The sequence below is a fragment of the Cebus imitator genome, unplaced genomic scaffold (genome assembly GCF_001604975.1).
Source record: "Cebus imitator isolate Cc_AM_T3 unplaced genomic scaffold, Cebus_imitator-1.0 Scaffold15, whole genome shotgun sequence".
NCBI lineage: Eukaryota > Metazoa > Chordata > Mammalia > Primates > Cebidae > Cebus > Cebus imitator.
Window position 1 is genome coordinate 4232287 of NW_016107330.1, and position 15697 is coordinate 4247983.

At 48.8% G+C, this 15697-nt stretch overlaps 1 protein-coding gene across 1 annotated transcript in view; it reads left to right on the forward strand.

Annotated features, from left to right (window-relative positions):
- Nucleotides 1–8590: 8590 nt before the first annotated feature.
- The window catches only part of PDPN (podoplanin), a 34670-nt gene continuing 27563 nt past the window's right edge, over nt 8591–15697 (forward strand). Inside the window, 2 exon segments of the mRNA XM_017504691.2 lie at nt 8591–9010; nt 9013–9195. Coding sequence (XP_017360180.1) covers nt 8908–9010; nt 9013–9195 — 286 coding nt within the window. The 5' untranslated portion in view covers nt 8591–8907.

Below are 15697 nucleotides of genomic sequence, written 5' to 3' on the forward strand. Positions count from 1 at the left end.
AGCCTCCCAAAGTGTTGAGATTACAGGCATGAACCACGGTATCCAGCCCAAGATGAAGTATTATTAACACCTTCTTGAGAATTCTAACTGCATCTGAATTCTAATTCTAACATGGATAAGGCAGGGAGCCCTGGCTGTAAGCCTGTCTCCTGTTTGAAATGGTTGCTGCAGCCACCATGGTTTCTTGTCATTCTGCCTTTGCATTCTGTCTTTCACGGATCTCCGTCGGCAGCAACACCTCTGAGTTAGGAGCCAGGCTTTGGAAGAGACCAAGTCACAAAATTCAAATTGTCATCACTCTCGCCATCTGAATTCAGAATAACCCAATGTGGGTCAAAATATCCCAGTTCGAAAGCTGGATTTCACACTTAACAGAATATCCATATGCCAGAAGCTCTCCTGTTGCCTGCGGTACTCTGCTTAAGGGAGGCTGCGTATACACCTGTATTTCAAATTGTGCCTTAAATGTCTTTAGAAGGCTGTTGTTGTTTTTTTTTTGAGGGGGGTTTCACCATGTTGGTCAGGCTGGTCTTGAACTCCCAACCTCAGGTGATCCGCCCACCTTGGCCTCCAAAGTGCTTGGATTACAGGTGTGAGCCACCACGCCTAGCCCCCTTAGAAGGTTTTTTATGTCCCTTAGGCAATGCACCGTTCTAGGATTAAGGAGGATTGAGAAGTTTGCCTTTTTGTTTGTTTGCTTGTTTGTTTGTTTGAGACAGTCTCACTCTGTTGCCCAGGCTGGAGGGTGGTGGCACTATCTCGGCTCACTGCAACCTCCACCTCCCAGGTTCAAGCGATTCTCCTGCCAGCCTCATGAGTCACTGGGATAACAGGCATGCTCCACCACGCCCGGCTAATTGTGTATCCTTAGTAGAGACAGGGTTTCACCATGTTGTTCAGGCTGGTCTCCAACTCCTGACCTCCAAATCCCAGCTTCCCAAAGTGCTGAGATTACAGGCGTGAGCCACTGTGCCCCACCAGAAGTTTCTCTTTCTATAGCAAAGTGGAAGAATAAATAATGGGGTGGGGAAGTAGATCTTTGCTGAAAAGAGCACGCATGTTAGCGGAGAATTTGGAAGCTGACGACCTTCCAACTTTCCTGTGTGCCGATGTGTCGCCAGGGAGGGTCATGCTGCCTCTAGTGGTCATGCTGCCTTCCTGCTTGGAAGACTGCTGTTCTACTCCACTGGCTTTTATTTTTTCTCAGAACATTCAGCGTGACCTCTTCTTATCTTTTTTATTTCTGCACTTATCATCGGTCTCCCACACAGAATGCAAGAGGCTCAGAAACCGGGACCTGGATGCCTTGTTCCCTGCCATGCCCACGGAGCCTAGGACATTGCCTGGCACACAGCTGATATTCAATAGATAGTTGTCAAATGAAAGAATAAGTAATTGGTGTGGTAGCTCCCTGCTCTTGGTGCCAGTAATAAATATGTGATCAGGCTCCTTGGCTCTGCTAAAGAAAACAGTTAAAGCCGGACATGGTGGCTCACACCTATAATCCCGGCACTTTGGGAGGCTGAGGTGGGCGGATCACCTGAGATTGGGAGCTCGAGACCAGCCTGACCAACATGAAGAAACCCCGTCTCTATTAAAAATACAAAAATTAGTTGGCATGGTGGCGCATGCCTGTAATCCCAGCTACTCGAGAGGCTGAGGCAGGAGAATCACTTGAGTCGGGGAGGTGGAGGTTGCTGTGAGCCAAGATCGCGCCATTACACTCTAGCCTCAGCAACAGGAGCAAAACTCCATCTCAAAAAAAAAAAAACAAAAACCAGTTAAATATCTCCAACAGTATCTTCCAGAACCCCCTCGTGCCTCCCGCCCATCTCCAGAAACCCTAAACAGGCTGTTCCCGTGCAAGGCGAGTTCCGCCCTCTCCGATACCCAATCCCCTCTCTCTAAAGGCAGCTTCGAGGCAGGGGCTCTGGAAATCGGACACTAACATAAAAGTTGTTTTCTTCAACTTTATTAACTTTTAAGCCTTTTCCTGTTTTCCTGTCATGGCCAAACCCACCTCTTGGCAGCCACTGAAGTCTGAATATTTGAATTAGATTCCTGAACAGTGATTAAAACAGATTCGGGACCTCAACAAGAGGTTCCAAAATACCATCAAGATCCGGAGTATTCTAAAGGGATTGCACCCACTGGAGGGAGGCGAGTTGGGGCTTGACTGGGGGCCTCATGGCCTCATGTCTGGGGAGGGCATCATCTGCGCCGGGGAGGGAATTCCAGGCTGGGGCGGCATGAGGCTTCTGGCGGTGGTGGTTTGCTGTCATCATCTCAGCTGTCAGGATGAAGGGAGAAGTTGCTCTCATCAAGCCTGCAGCAGAGTCAGGCCTCCTGGGTAGGTGTTCCCAGGGACACGCAGAGATCTTACCACCATCATTTTCACAAGCCCAGTTTCCACCCAGAGAAACTGAGGGATAGAAAGGCTGGGACAGATCTACAAGGCCACCACCCTTCCAGAGGGCAGGAAGGTAAATGCCAGCCTCCCTCCTGCCCTCCCAGACTGTCCCTGCATGACTTCCCCGTCTCCCACACTGAAGCACATTCATTCAGATTGTTTTCCAAGCAGAGTGCTGAGTCTTCATAATCAAGGGCTCTCTCAAAACACCAGTGAAAGGAGCTTTCTGTGTGTATTGGTCTGAATTGTAAAAAAATCAACCTCCCCAATGCTTGTCTGTCCACTAAAACTCAGTATTTATCTTAAAAAAAAAAAAAAAACCTCACTCTGACTCTATGCTCCCAACCCGTTAAAGTCATTGATGACCATCAGAGATACCTGATTCAAACGTGATGCATGGATCCAGTCAATTTTCTCTTTAGGCTTGGAGGGGTAGGTATTTTGTAAATAAGAAACGTGTTGTGAAAAAAAATGACCAGTGGCCTGAGCGAGTTTCTTTTTTGCATTTATTTGGTGCAGCATGGAGCCCAGCATCAGATGTAGAGTAAATAAAATGGGGCGTCTTGCCTTTCCGGCAAAGGTCACGTCCACCCGCTTGTCCAAGTTGGTGCTCTCGGTTCTCCTGGAGCGTGTGGTGCTCACTCTGTACACACGGCCACAGCTAGCAGCGGGGCCGAAGCCTTCCCGGGATGACAAAGAACACAGAAGCCTGTTGATCTAAGGAGCTGAATGTTTTCCTTTTTGCTTCATGAAAAAGCCCGATGCTTTTAATAGACCAGTTGGAAACTAAACGTCGCACCTTGTTCCTTGTCCTGAGATGCCGCAAGGCCAGAAGATGCAGCTGGTGAAGACTCAACCTTTCCTTACCAAGTGAGCGGGGAGAGCTGCCCACTGAGGGGTTGACCACATGTGACGTCTGTCAGATAAGAGGACAGAGAGAGGATGACTGGCTCAAGCCAGGCCCAGGAGATGTCACAGCCAGCAAGTCCTGTTTGATCAAACTGAAGTATGAAATGGGTAAAATGTGTCTTCAGCAGCCCCAAGCTTTCTATTTTGTGCTCTTACTCCTTGGCAGTATCCAAGAAGTGAGTACCCAGGGTACCTCATCTAAACGTCCTCCTGTGAAAGGGAGCGAACCCCATGTACGTCAAGGTCTGCAAGACTGACTATGCTAAGTGTGTGTCCTTCCCAGGTGCACTGGCAGCCTAAAAGCATTCTAGCTATCAGTGAGTTTGCTATGAGGAGGGGAAGTGTACTGAGATTTGGGGAGGTGCCGGCAGGGCTCTCCCAGCAGCCCCAAAAAACATAGAAGTCACTTGCTTGTTTCGTCTTTGTAAATTACATGTCACTGACTCAATCTCCAGGCTCAGGCTGGGTTGAGGCTCTTTCATGGTGAGGATCTTGCAGCGGGCCAAGGAAAATCACAAGCTTGACTTTCACAAGTATTTATGGAGCAGTGTAGAGGCAGAGGCCACACACACACACACACAGACGTGTGTGGAGAGAGAGAGAGAGAGAGGGAGGGAGACAGACAGACAGACAGAAATATAACTCCCAAAGCTAAGCTCCTGGCTTTGGGAGATTACAATATCATCAAAGAGGGCAGAGAGACACATAGCCGGGGACACACTGGGTTCAATCCTTTAACTACAGTGGGGTGGGGTGAGACAGCCCTAGTGCTGGGAGGAGATCCAGCTCCACAGGGTGATAGGGCAGAGATGCTCAAATGGCAGATGCATACTGATTTCCCCAGAAGAATGCCAGCAAGAATGGATCCAAGGGGATCAATTTCCAATGCCTCAATGTTCCTAAGTTTTCTTCTATTTTATTTCTTTTTCTTTTTTTTTTTTTTTTTTTGAGACAGACTTTCACTCTTGTTACCCAGGCTGGAGTGCAATGGCACGATCTCGGCTCACCGCAACCTCCACCTCCTGGGTTCAGGCAATTCTCCTGCCTCAACCTCCTCAGTAGCTGAGATTACAGGCACACGCCACCATGCCCAGCTAATGTTTTGTATTTTTAATAGAGACGGGGTTTCACCATGTTGACCAGGATGGTCTTGATCTCTTGACCTCGTGATCCACCCCCCTCAGCCTCCCAAAGTGCTGGGATTACAGGCTTGAGCCACCGTGCCCGGCGTTTTCTTCTATTTTATAAAAATATTTTTCTAGAGACAGGGTCTTGGTATGTTGCCCAGACTGGTCTTGAACTCCTGGCCTCAAGCAAAACTCTTGCTTTGACCTTTCAAAATGCTGGGAGTACAGGCATGAACGACTGCACCTGGCTCCTAAGTTTTCTACTGAAACATCTGGGACAATGCAGTATCTTCCCAATAACCCATCCCCAATTTACAAAAAAAAAAAAAAAAAGCAGATTCTTATTCATCCCATATCTTATTATGGAGCATATCCTGGGGTGAAAAAAATCTCTTTAGTCCCAGATTGGCAGTGTGAAACTGTGTCTTTCCCTGTGTCATCCAGGAAACCACCAGGATGGCTAATATTAGTGGTGATGTCAGTTTACAAACCAGGAAGAGACAGTCTTCAGCTGGACCAAAGGTGTTCTCTTCAAAGACAGCATGTTGAGTTTTCTGCCTTACAGGGCCTTTGTTCACATTTAGCAGGTTTGGAGGAAAGCCTGTTCATTTATATGAGGGGAGCCAAGTGCATGCACAATGGGGTAAACATACATGTAACTTACATCCCATGTTCACTTTGGAGAGGGTTTTAGTTAAAATGAGGTGGCATTTGGTTCTTTACGTCAGAATGTGAACTATAGGACACAAAGACAGTTTGTATGCAGCCTCTCTTAGCTGCTGAAACTGGCTTGAGGTGTGCAGTAGCTTATCAGGAGAGAATGTTGGTAAGCCCAGTCCTCTGTCCAGTCAAAGTTGTAGTGGTCTGGGTTATAAATCAGAATTTTGAATTTTGGTTCCACTCAAACCCTTAAGTGTGTTACTTATTCCTGGGCCCTAGAGCTGCCTTTTCTATCAGAGATTCAGTTGGGGATATCTTAGCTCTGACATTGTGTGTTGATTTTTTTTTTTTTTTTTTAGATGGTGTCTCAGTCTGTTGTCCAGGCTGGAGTGCAGTGGCGTGATCTCAGCTCACTGCAACCTCTGCCTCCTGGGTTCAAGTGATTTTCTTACCTCAGCCTCCCAAGTAGCTGGGAATATAGGCGTGCACTACCACACCTGGCTAATTTTGTATTTTTTAGCGGAAACGGGGTTTTACATATTGGACAGGCTGGTCTCAAACTCCTGACCTCGTGATCTGCCTGCCTCTGCCTCCCAAAGTGTTGAGATTATAAGTGTGAGTCACCACGCCTGGCTGTGTGTGGTTGATTTTTAAAGTTATTATTATTATTATAGAGTAAGGGTGTTGCTTTGTTACCCCAGCGGAAGTATAGCGGCACAATCATGGCTTATTGCAGCTTTGACCTCCTGGGCTCAAGCGATCTTCCCGACTCAGTACCCCGAGTAGCTGGGATCACAGGTATGTGTCACCATGCCTGTAGAATGTTCTTTTTATTTTTTATAGAAGCAGGGTCTTGCTATGTTGCCCCGGTTGCTTTCAAACTCCTTGCCTCAAGTGATCCTCTCGTCTCTGCCTCTCAAAGCACTGGAATTACAGGCCGTGAACCGCTGTGAGTCGACGGGGTGTCCTATTGTGCGTTGAGAAGCATCTTCCCAGCCAGGTCAGCCCAGGGAGCCTGGAGCAGCTCAGCCAGGTGCTCTCTGGACTATGCAGAGGCCTCAGGAGTCACAGAGAGTTTGAGGAGACCCTGGCATGTTGTCTCCAGCATCCCTCAGGGTGGAAGGTCCCAAACTGGCAGCTCTGGCTCAACTCCTCATTCCACTGCTGGTCCCCTACCTGGGGGTCCTCTTGCTTCCTAAGAGCAATGTACGGATGTTTCCCACCCAGTCCTGCAAGGCACAGGAACAACGTTAGTAACAGGCTCAAGTCCAGCTCTGCAATAGAAACGCATGACCCCACAGCTCATAACTTGTAGGATCCCAGACAATTTACATGGTGGCCTCTAAACCCACAGTCGTCAAAGTGGGGACTCAGGACCAGTAGCTTCAGCATTATCTGGGAACTTGTTGGAAATGCAAATTCTTGGGCCCCACCCATTATCTATTGAATCAGAACTTCGGCAGTGGAGCCCAGCAAGCTTGCCTTTTAGGCAAGCAAGCCCTTCAGGTGAATTCACTCTAAACCTCACTTGTGTGTGAAATGGGCTCACCAGTGTTCAGAACCCAAGGGTTGCTTTGAGGCTGAAAGGAGACAGTGCATGTTCCTGGAAGGAAGGTAAAAGTCAGTATGTGGCAGTTGCTGTTCAGTAACGCATCATCATGATTCACAGTCACAGCTTTCAGAGCCTAGGCTGTTTGGCAAGAGTGGAGGCACACACTCTCTCTTTCCCTCTTCCTTTGGCTGGGCAGGATCTCATGCTTCCAAATCCCCTGTGCTTCACTTCAGCTCCCTTAGCTAACGGGGTCTTGCTGCCCAAGGCCCACATCCCTTCTCTCCTGACCTGCTGGCTCTATCTGATACCTAGGAGGGCGAGTTCTTTCTTCCCTCTGGTCTTCAGCTTCCCCCTCCCAAGACTCAGCCCCTTTCCCTAGATTTTCAGACCAGTAGCACCCAGAGCCGATCCACAAACCCCCCCATCCTGGCTCTCTCCCCACCCCAGGCCCCCCAGCTGAATACAACTCCTTATCACCTCCCATGCCTCCAGCCTGATCAGAAAGTCATGTGATCAGCTTGCTAGATTCTAGACACATGGGGGGGATAGGGTAGAAGGCAAGTCTCCTTGAATCCTGACCTAGTCTCAGCATCCCTCTAAATTAGTTGCGTGTAACCCAATCTCCCCCACCTAGGCTTCATTTTGTTTCAATCTTTTAAATAAAGCAGTCCATCTTTTTTTCCGTGTGTGACCTTGGAGTTACACGCACAATAGATTTGCATCTATTCTCCATCTAACAGGCTCAACAGACAATGCACAATTCATCCTGTCAACAGACGTTATTGACCTGTGAGTCATAAAACGCATCTCCAAGATGGGGAAGTTGGTTCAGGAAAAAGTGTCTGTATCACTAGTTTTCTCTTCACATTTCCAACCCTTTGGCTCTAAGGGTGCTGCCCCCGCCCCTCATTGTCTTAGTTCAGGTGCTCAGCTCCTGTTTGTAGCCCCAGGACAAGACAGTACCTGAGAGATCTTTAGAAATGCAGAATCTCCCCTTACCTCCCGACAGACTGGCACCTGCACAATAACCAACGCCCCAGGTAGATCCTGCTTAGAAGCTGTGATGAAGGGCAGAGTTTACCAAACGTTCCAGGGGACGAGTTCTCCTGCGACACTGGTTTAAAATAGGAATTCCCAAGAGGTCTGATTAATGAGTTTGGGGTAGAACTCAGGAATCTGAGCATTTAATACAGCCTCCCGGATGATTCTTAGTAGTAAATTTGTAATGGGGAGGGGCCAAGATAAGGATCTGCAAACAATTTTCACCCAATGTGGAGCTCCGAAACAGCTTGAGTCTTAAGGTTCTTCTGTTGAATGGAATTTGTGGCATCTAGGAGTGGAGCAGAGGCCATCCCAAACTCCTGCTCTTAATTTTTTTTTTTTTAATACCAACAATTCAGAAGGAATTAAAAGTAAAAAAGTTAAGTTCTCTGGGATCTGGTACCTGAGATCAAGGCAACATTGCTTAAACCGGTAAAGTGAGGATTATGGGGGCAAATTCAGGAATAAAGAGGGTGAGCCCGGCCTGGAAGGGGACACACGTTTGGCGACCAGATGGGTCACCGCTTGGCCCAGCCTAATCCGACTGAGCAGGCCGGTGGGCTCCAGCGTCGCAGCGCTGGATCCCCGGGTCGGGAGAGGCGGATGGAGTTCAGCCCCTTCTTCAAAACTGCCAAAGCTACCCGCTCTGCCAACCCCCCCACCCCCAACAGCCAGCTCTGGGGCAGCCCCCCGGAGTCGGCCCGCTCCGGTCCCCGGGACAAGGGCGCAATTGACCAGCGCGCGCCGCCTCCGGCCCACCCAGATGACAGCCAACTTTTTTTTTTTTTTTTAAGCCAGCAAATTCAATATTTACAGGAACAACCCGATGCTTGGTTCTTAAACTACTGGCCACTCAAGGAACAGTTTACTTCTTACCTCTGCCCATAACGAGAAAAACAGACTCGTAACTTACTCTTAACAACAACAAAAAGAATAATAAATATAGGGTTTTAAAACATTTATTGTTTTTTTAAACCCCTCTTGTTGCATGTGGTCCCTTTCCCTCCTGTTGTTGAACAGAATAAAAGCCCATTTTGCTAGGGCCCGTAGTGCTGGCGGCCCCGCAGCTGCGGCCCTGTAACTTTAAACCTGGCCTGAGATCATCGTTTTGGCGCTGGCCAAACAGAGCCCGAGGGCGGGCCCAGCGCGCCGGGACGGAGACCACCTTGCGGCCGACCCCGCTCCCCCCGCCTCCTCGGGAGAGATAAATGCTGACTCCGCTCGGAAAGTTCTCTGCTGCAAAGTTTGCCGTCCGGCTCCCTGGGGCCTGGGAAGCTCGCGCACCTCCTGCGCCGGGGCTGCCGCTCCCACCCTCCGACCCCCACCGTCACGCTCCTCCAGGCTGGGCCTGTGGCCGCGGCGCTTTTGAATCTTCCCCGATCGCAGAAACTCGCTGCTCGGCCCCCAGGAGAGCAACTCGTCGGGAACGATGTGGAAGGTGTCAGCTCTGCTCTTCGTTCTGGGGAGCGCGTCGCTCTGGGTCCTGGCAGAAGGAGGTAAGACCCAGGGCAAGTGGCTTCCCGCGGTCGCTGATGGGGACGAGCGAGCAGAGACTTGCTGGAATGCCCGGGCCTGGCATTCGAGGTTGTCCGGGGAAGCGCGGGGGAACTGAGGGTTTGTGTGCGTGCCAGGCGGCCCAGCGCCGGAGGAGGAGAGGCAGCGGCTCAGCCGGTGCCAGGTCCCAAAGACGCAGCTGCGCGGGTGTGCCAGGAGGAGCCCCGGAATCCACAGGCTGCAAGGTGGGCAGCAGAGGGGGCCTCCCTCCGAGTCGGCCGCACCAGAGAGATCGGGTGGAAGGATCACAGTAGGCTGCCCCCGCTCACTGGCAGCAGGGACTGGGGTTTCCTTCCTATAGGGCGGTGTGTTGGAGGCATGCGCACGCCTCGGGAGAGGCTCGCCCCCATAGAATCCGGACTTTGAGGAGGGCTGGGGCCAAGAGGAGGGTTCTCCCCTCTGTGGTGGCCCTGGCCCCCCTTGGGACTACCTAGTCTGGCGCCCTGCCTGTTGGACGCACTCAGCACCCCATCAGTGGACTGGAAGAGGCCTCCTTTATCCTCTTTAGAGGATAGTGTGGGTGGAAAAGGTCCAAGGGGAGGCTTCCGAGGAGTGTGGAGTGCATGAGGATGGTTGCGGGTTATGAACATTGAGGTTTAAGGGGATTTGAGCCACGTGTTCATCTTAGGCCACAACATCAGTGACCCAAAGCCTGTTGGCGACTCCTTATGTTTTAAACGTATTGGCTCCCATGTTGGGGTGGGGGCATCCACATCTTCCATTCCCCTTTGCCTCTGCTAGAGCCTTCCCTCTTTCTGCTGGGTTGCTGTGTTGGTGGTCTCCGCTGACATCTGTCACCGTTTTGTTTCTTTTCTTGGGTTTTTATTTTTACGTTTCCTCAATGGAACATATGCTCTGGAGGACGCAGCTACATCTAGCCTTGATGTCCCCATGGCCAAAACAACGCCTGGCACGTAGTAGTTGCTCACTAAACGTTGGTTGAAGGAATTGTAAGCTAACTTGTGATCTTTGGGGCTGGAGGTTGCTGAGCTGTGCTGTGAAAAGTAAACATTTTCCAAACTGAGGATGGAGGTAGGCCTAGGCCCAGAGGAATGCTTCTTGGAGAGGGCGTGGCTTGCAGGAGGGTTGCACTTAATCTGGGCTCCTCCAATTGTCCACACAGACAAAAATACCCAGTCTTAGGAAAATGATAGAGTGCACTGCGCGGTGCTGGGCTGACTGCTTTAAAGGGACTGAGCCACCCTTTTTATAGGAGCCACAGGTTATTCGTGGCAGTCCGGTCTTTGGAACTTCTCTTCCCACTGGAATATATACAGTTCTGTATTTTCACTTACATTTCCTTTTTGGCGAGACAATTTGCAAATGACACCTTTTGTGCTCATCAGGGCAAAGTGAGGGAGGGCCCTCACTTCAGCATCCCAGCAGTGCGGGAGAAACAGCTGCTGGTAACATCCTTTGTTTTCACGTAGGAAAGCTTTAGCTGTGATTATCTTCAGCCAGCTCCTGAATGTCAGAAGCAGTCCTAAAAGATGGCAGTAAAACCAAAAAACCATCGTTGGTACTAGAAACTCCACTGCTAAAGAAAGCAATGGTTTGGGCGGGGGGGCTGGCCGAGTGAGGGTGGGTGCTGAGTTGCCTGGCTGCCGGAGGAACAGAGGTCTAACAGGCTTTTTGTCTGAGAATAATGAGCGAGGCAACTTGAATATGGATGAATAACTTCACTGAGCGAAGCTATTGTTGGCTTGTGTTGAGGAGCTGGGCTGGGGGGTAATTATGGTGATGAATTTTATGATCCTTTTCTTAAGATCCTACGCCCTACTGGGCTTCCCTCCCCCGGGGTTATAATCAGGTTGAGTTTTATAATCTGGTCCCATGTGTCGTCTCTTTGGGTGTTAGTGTGGATTCAAAGGAGGTCTGTTGTCCACACATCTGGTGTTTTCTTCCATTGTCAGGCCCCACCCTCATGCTGAACTTTCATCCGGAAGGCACGTTTTTTTGGGGCCTCTTCGTTAGACAGTTTATTTTGTGAGATCCTGCAAGCTGCTGCTTGCTGCTAACCCATACGCGCTTTTCCGGGACCAATCCACCCAGGATTAATCATGCGGCCAACAAATTTCCCTGTGATTTCCCCGAAACGCTTGCCAGTTAGGAGGCCCTGAAATCCTCATGAGTTGTTCAGAGTTTTTGTTGCGCTGAAGGCACGTAATGAAGATTAGGTCTGTTAGAGGCTTTGCGAGGGAGGCCTCAGCGTTGTGCTGGTGTATAAGACCCAGAGTAGCATTGAATATAGAAAAGCACAATTTAAAAAATGTGTCCGGGCACGAGAAGGCTACGTCTGGACGTGGCTGATGGGACTAAACGCCTTCTTTCTTTGGCTTCTGTAAAATGAGCAGCACGCAAGTGACTCTACACTGTAGAATTAGAAGGACCCCAAGCCTTGGCGTGACATTGGAGAGTCAGGCCAAGAAAATAAGGACACCACCTTCCTCCCATTCCCATCACCCACCACGTGCTCGGAATGCTCCTGGCTACTTCTTTCCATCCTCATAACACCTGTAGATTACACACTCTTATCTCGGAATATACCAGAACTGGGTGTGAAAAATAGGTCTAACTTCAAGCCTCAAGCTATTTTTACTACAGTACTCTGCTATTAAAAAAAAAAAAAGAGGTTGAACTTGAAATTAAAGGTTGACCTCACTTTAAGCCCCTTAAACATAAAAACAAAATTTTCTAACGTTACGAAAATACTTTTACATTAAATGCTCTCCATCATATCCTTTTAAGAATGAAATTGTCATAATACATTAAAATAAGATGCATTAATTCATTCTGCAAACAGTCATTAAGCGTTTCCCGGGTTCGTGGTGCGTTGCTAGGTGCCGAATTTGTACTACAAGCAAAGCTGAGAGAGGCACACCTCACATTCTGAAGTGTGCCCTGCAGTTCTCATTAGCAAAGCAATAAACCTGAACTTTTAAATTCCATCGGCTTATCTGAATATTTGTCATATTTCTGGCCTCGGAGAGCAGGCATGCCAGGTTACAACTTGTGGAGATATGGCGGGGGAGGAGAAGGAAGAGGGAGGAGGAAGGGGGAGAGAGAACTCAACTACTCAGGATTACCTTGGTGAAATTCATTTGCTGAATCTGAATCAGATCCTGAGGGCTCTTTCAGGAAGCTTTGCCCCTTGGCGCTCTAAAACCTCTCAGGGAAGTACCCGGTGTGCACGTTTTATTGCAGAGAATCAACTGATGGAGGGTGCTGGACACTTTTAAAGCCAAGTGGACGGGACAGCTACTGTGACGAGTCTCAGGGTTCTCATTTGCTGGGCAGGAGATACAGCTCCATGATTAAACATTTTACCCAAGGGCTGTGAGCTGGAGCCCCGGTAGGGAACAGCTGGAATTCTGCCAATTCCATCCAAGGCAGGAAAACAAGGTGGCTGTTTCCTTCCCACATGTCTAACCCCGGCACCTGTCAACTGGCCTGTGGGCAGCCAGCCCGATAATGGCAAGCTCCCTTGAGTGTCAGCTGAAAGAGGTAGGTGGGCTCACCCTCCTTTAGGTCTGGCTGAGTGTCTTTGCCTTGAGAATTGCTCAGAGATGGATTTGTCCTTTGAGGAGAATCAAGCTAAGTCCAGGGGGAAGTATGAAGGCATGGTTCATGGAGTTTTTTGAGGAACTGAGAAAGCTGACACTGTAAGGCAATGTTAAGTGTAATGCACGCCCCCCCCCAAAAAAAAAAAAAAACCACATACAGACACACACATCCGGAGAAAGATGTGCTGTTGACCTCTGTCCAGAGGGGCCTGGACCGCAGAGTGCCCCAGGTTGTGGAGGAAGACCAACCCTGAGCCACTGGGGTAATAATCACCGTTGTTAATGTTTGCAGCGTATACAAATAAGGGGCACGCTGGAATATTTTTAACATATTATTGATGAGAGCAGGGCACTTCCCACAATTCATCAGGGTGTTTCCATCCAGGAAAACACAACACAACTAATATACAAAAAGCTGTGACACAGCGAATATTGTCCTGCTCAAAAGAGAAGGGAATCAGTTTGCCTAGAATCTAGAAAGGGAGAGGAGAAGAATGAGAAGTTGTTGATGTTTAAACCTGCCCTGCCCAAGGAATTAACTGATTTAACAAATATTTAGATAGATGGATGGATGGATGGATGGATGGATGGATAGATTGATTGAGACAAGTCTCATTGTCACTCAGGCTGGAGTGCGGTAGCATGATCTCAGCTCACTGCAGCATTGACCTCTGGGCTCAAGCGATCCTCCCACCTCAGCCTCCTGAGTAGTTGAGACCACAGGTGTGCACCACCACACCCAACTATTTTTGTGTTTTTAGTAGAGATGGAGTTTCCCTATGTTGCCCAGGCTGGTCTCGAACTCCTAAGCCTGGCTTGGCCTCTCAAAGTGCTGGGATTACAGGTGTGAGCCACCACGCCCAGCCAACAAATATTTATTGAGAAGCTACTCTGTAAGTCAGGCAGTGGGGAACTAGGCAAACCTTATCCCTGCTTTCAGGGAGTAGGAAAGGTGTCGTATGGGGTGGCTGGGGGTATTCTGATCTCAATCAAGGTGGTTCTGTGATGAATCAGATCTCTGTTTTGTCATAGTCTGGAAATTTATTTCACCCAACAGCTCCACCCTTTGCTTTTGTTGTAAATACAAGTAGCATTTTCGGGATATCTCACTCCTGAGAAGGACAGGCCTTGGGGAGCAAATATGCATACAAAGAGTTGGAAAACAATTTCCCATTCTAAATATTTTGTTTTCTGGCCTCTTGTGAGCTTGGCTAATGGGAAACAGTTTGTTCCGAGCCAAATCGCCCCATAAGATTAAATGTGAATGTGTAAAGCTAAGGGATTTAGGTTCTGAATGGCTGGTGTTAATAGCACTAACAACAGAATAACAGCTAGCATGTATCTAAGCCCTGTTTCATTCAGTCCTCACAACAGACCTACTCCGCTGGAGCTTCCTGTATTTTATAGAGGAATTAAGAGACTCAGTGAGGTTCAGTAACCCACACACAGACACCGAGCTTGCAAATGGCAACAGGGCGACGTGAACCCAGGCTGCTCAACCCTGGACCCCACGCCCCTAACCACTTAGCTACACAGTCAGCTGTGCTTGGAATTGCTTGAATCTGTGTAACGAGGACACCCAGAAAAGTGAGCGGTTGATTCCTTCAAGTACTTCTTACCTTATGGCAGCAAACCACTTGTTATTTATTTTTTGAGACGGAGTCTTTCTCTGTCGCCCAGTCTGGAGTGCACTGGTGCGATCCCTGCTCACTGTAACCTCCGCCTCCCGTGTTCCAGCAATTCTCCTGCCTCAGCCTCCTGAATAGCTGGGATTAGAGGCACATGCCACCACGCTGGGCTAAGTTTTGTATTTTTAGTAGAGACGGGGTTTCACCATGTTGGCCAGGCTGTTCTTGAACTCCTGACCTCAAGGGATCTAATTGCCTCAGCCTCCCAAAGTGCTGGCCTTTGAGCCACCATCCCCCGCCACCACTTGTTATTTTTACATACTTGATTTTCTTCGGCTTATATTAACTTTGTTTGTTGCATACATAACACCAATGATGTGTAGACACAATGCTGAATGGAAGGAAGCTATCCCTGTCCCCCTTAAGCATTTACAGAGCACACACATTATTAAGTTAGAGAGGAAGCATGCGCTGTGATTGCAGCTTGCAAAGAGAGACAAGAGAGGTGCGTGTTGTATAGGTAGAAAGCACGTGAGGGGCAGCAGATAAAGTCGTGTTCTACGCAGCAAACGCATTGTCTGTTGTTAGGGATTTGGAGATGAGAGAGAATCTTGGCATTGGGAGGAGCTGGAAAAAGCCTTGTGGGGAAGATGCAACTTGATCTTGGCTATGAAGAATGGTGGGGTTGGTTGGATCAGGTGGCAGGGGTGGTCAGTCCAGGCAGAGCAAACAGCTTGAGCAAATGCATGGAAGTTAGATCAGCCCGGGTTTTCTGTGGGAAGAGGCGTGGGCATTGAGGGCTGGCAAGAGTGGTGAAGGCTGGGGGTTGGAAGGGTTGAGTTGGGCAATGGCAGGAAACTGAGGAGACAGATGAGTCCGGGCTGAGTGGGAGAGGCGGACCTTTTTCTGTAGGCAGAAGTAGAGGATGGGAGTGGGCCATGGAGGCTGGTTGTCAGAAGATAATTAATGAGGAAGGAGCCTTAGGAGATTGAATCTAGTTTGAATCTAGGGACAGGCTGGGGGGTCAGGAGCTAAAGAGACAAAATGTGGTGACAGCAGAAAGTGGGGATGAGACCAAATTTCCAGGAATAAGACCAACAAGGCTTAGTGTTTAGTATTTCCTGACTTCTTACTAGTCCTTTCTTACAGCATTCAGGACTCTATTCACATTTTTTTTTTTTTTTTTTTTTTTTTTTTTTTTTTTTTTTTTTTTTTTTTTTTTTTTTTTTTTTTTTTTTTTTTTTTTTTTTTTT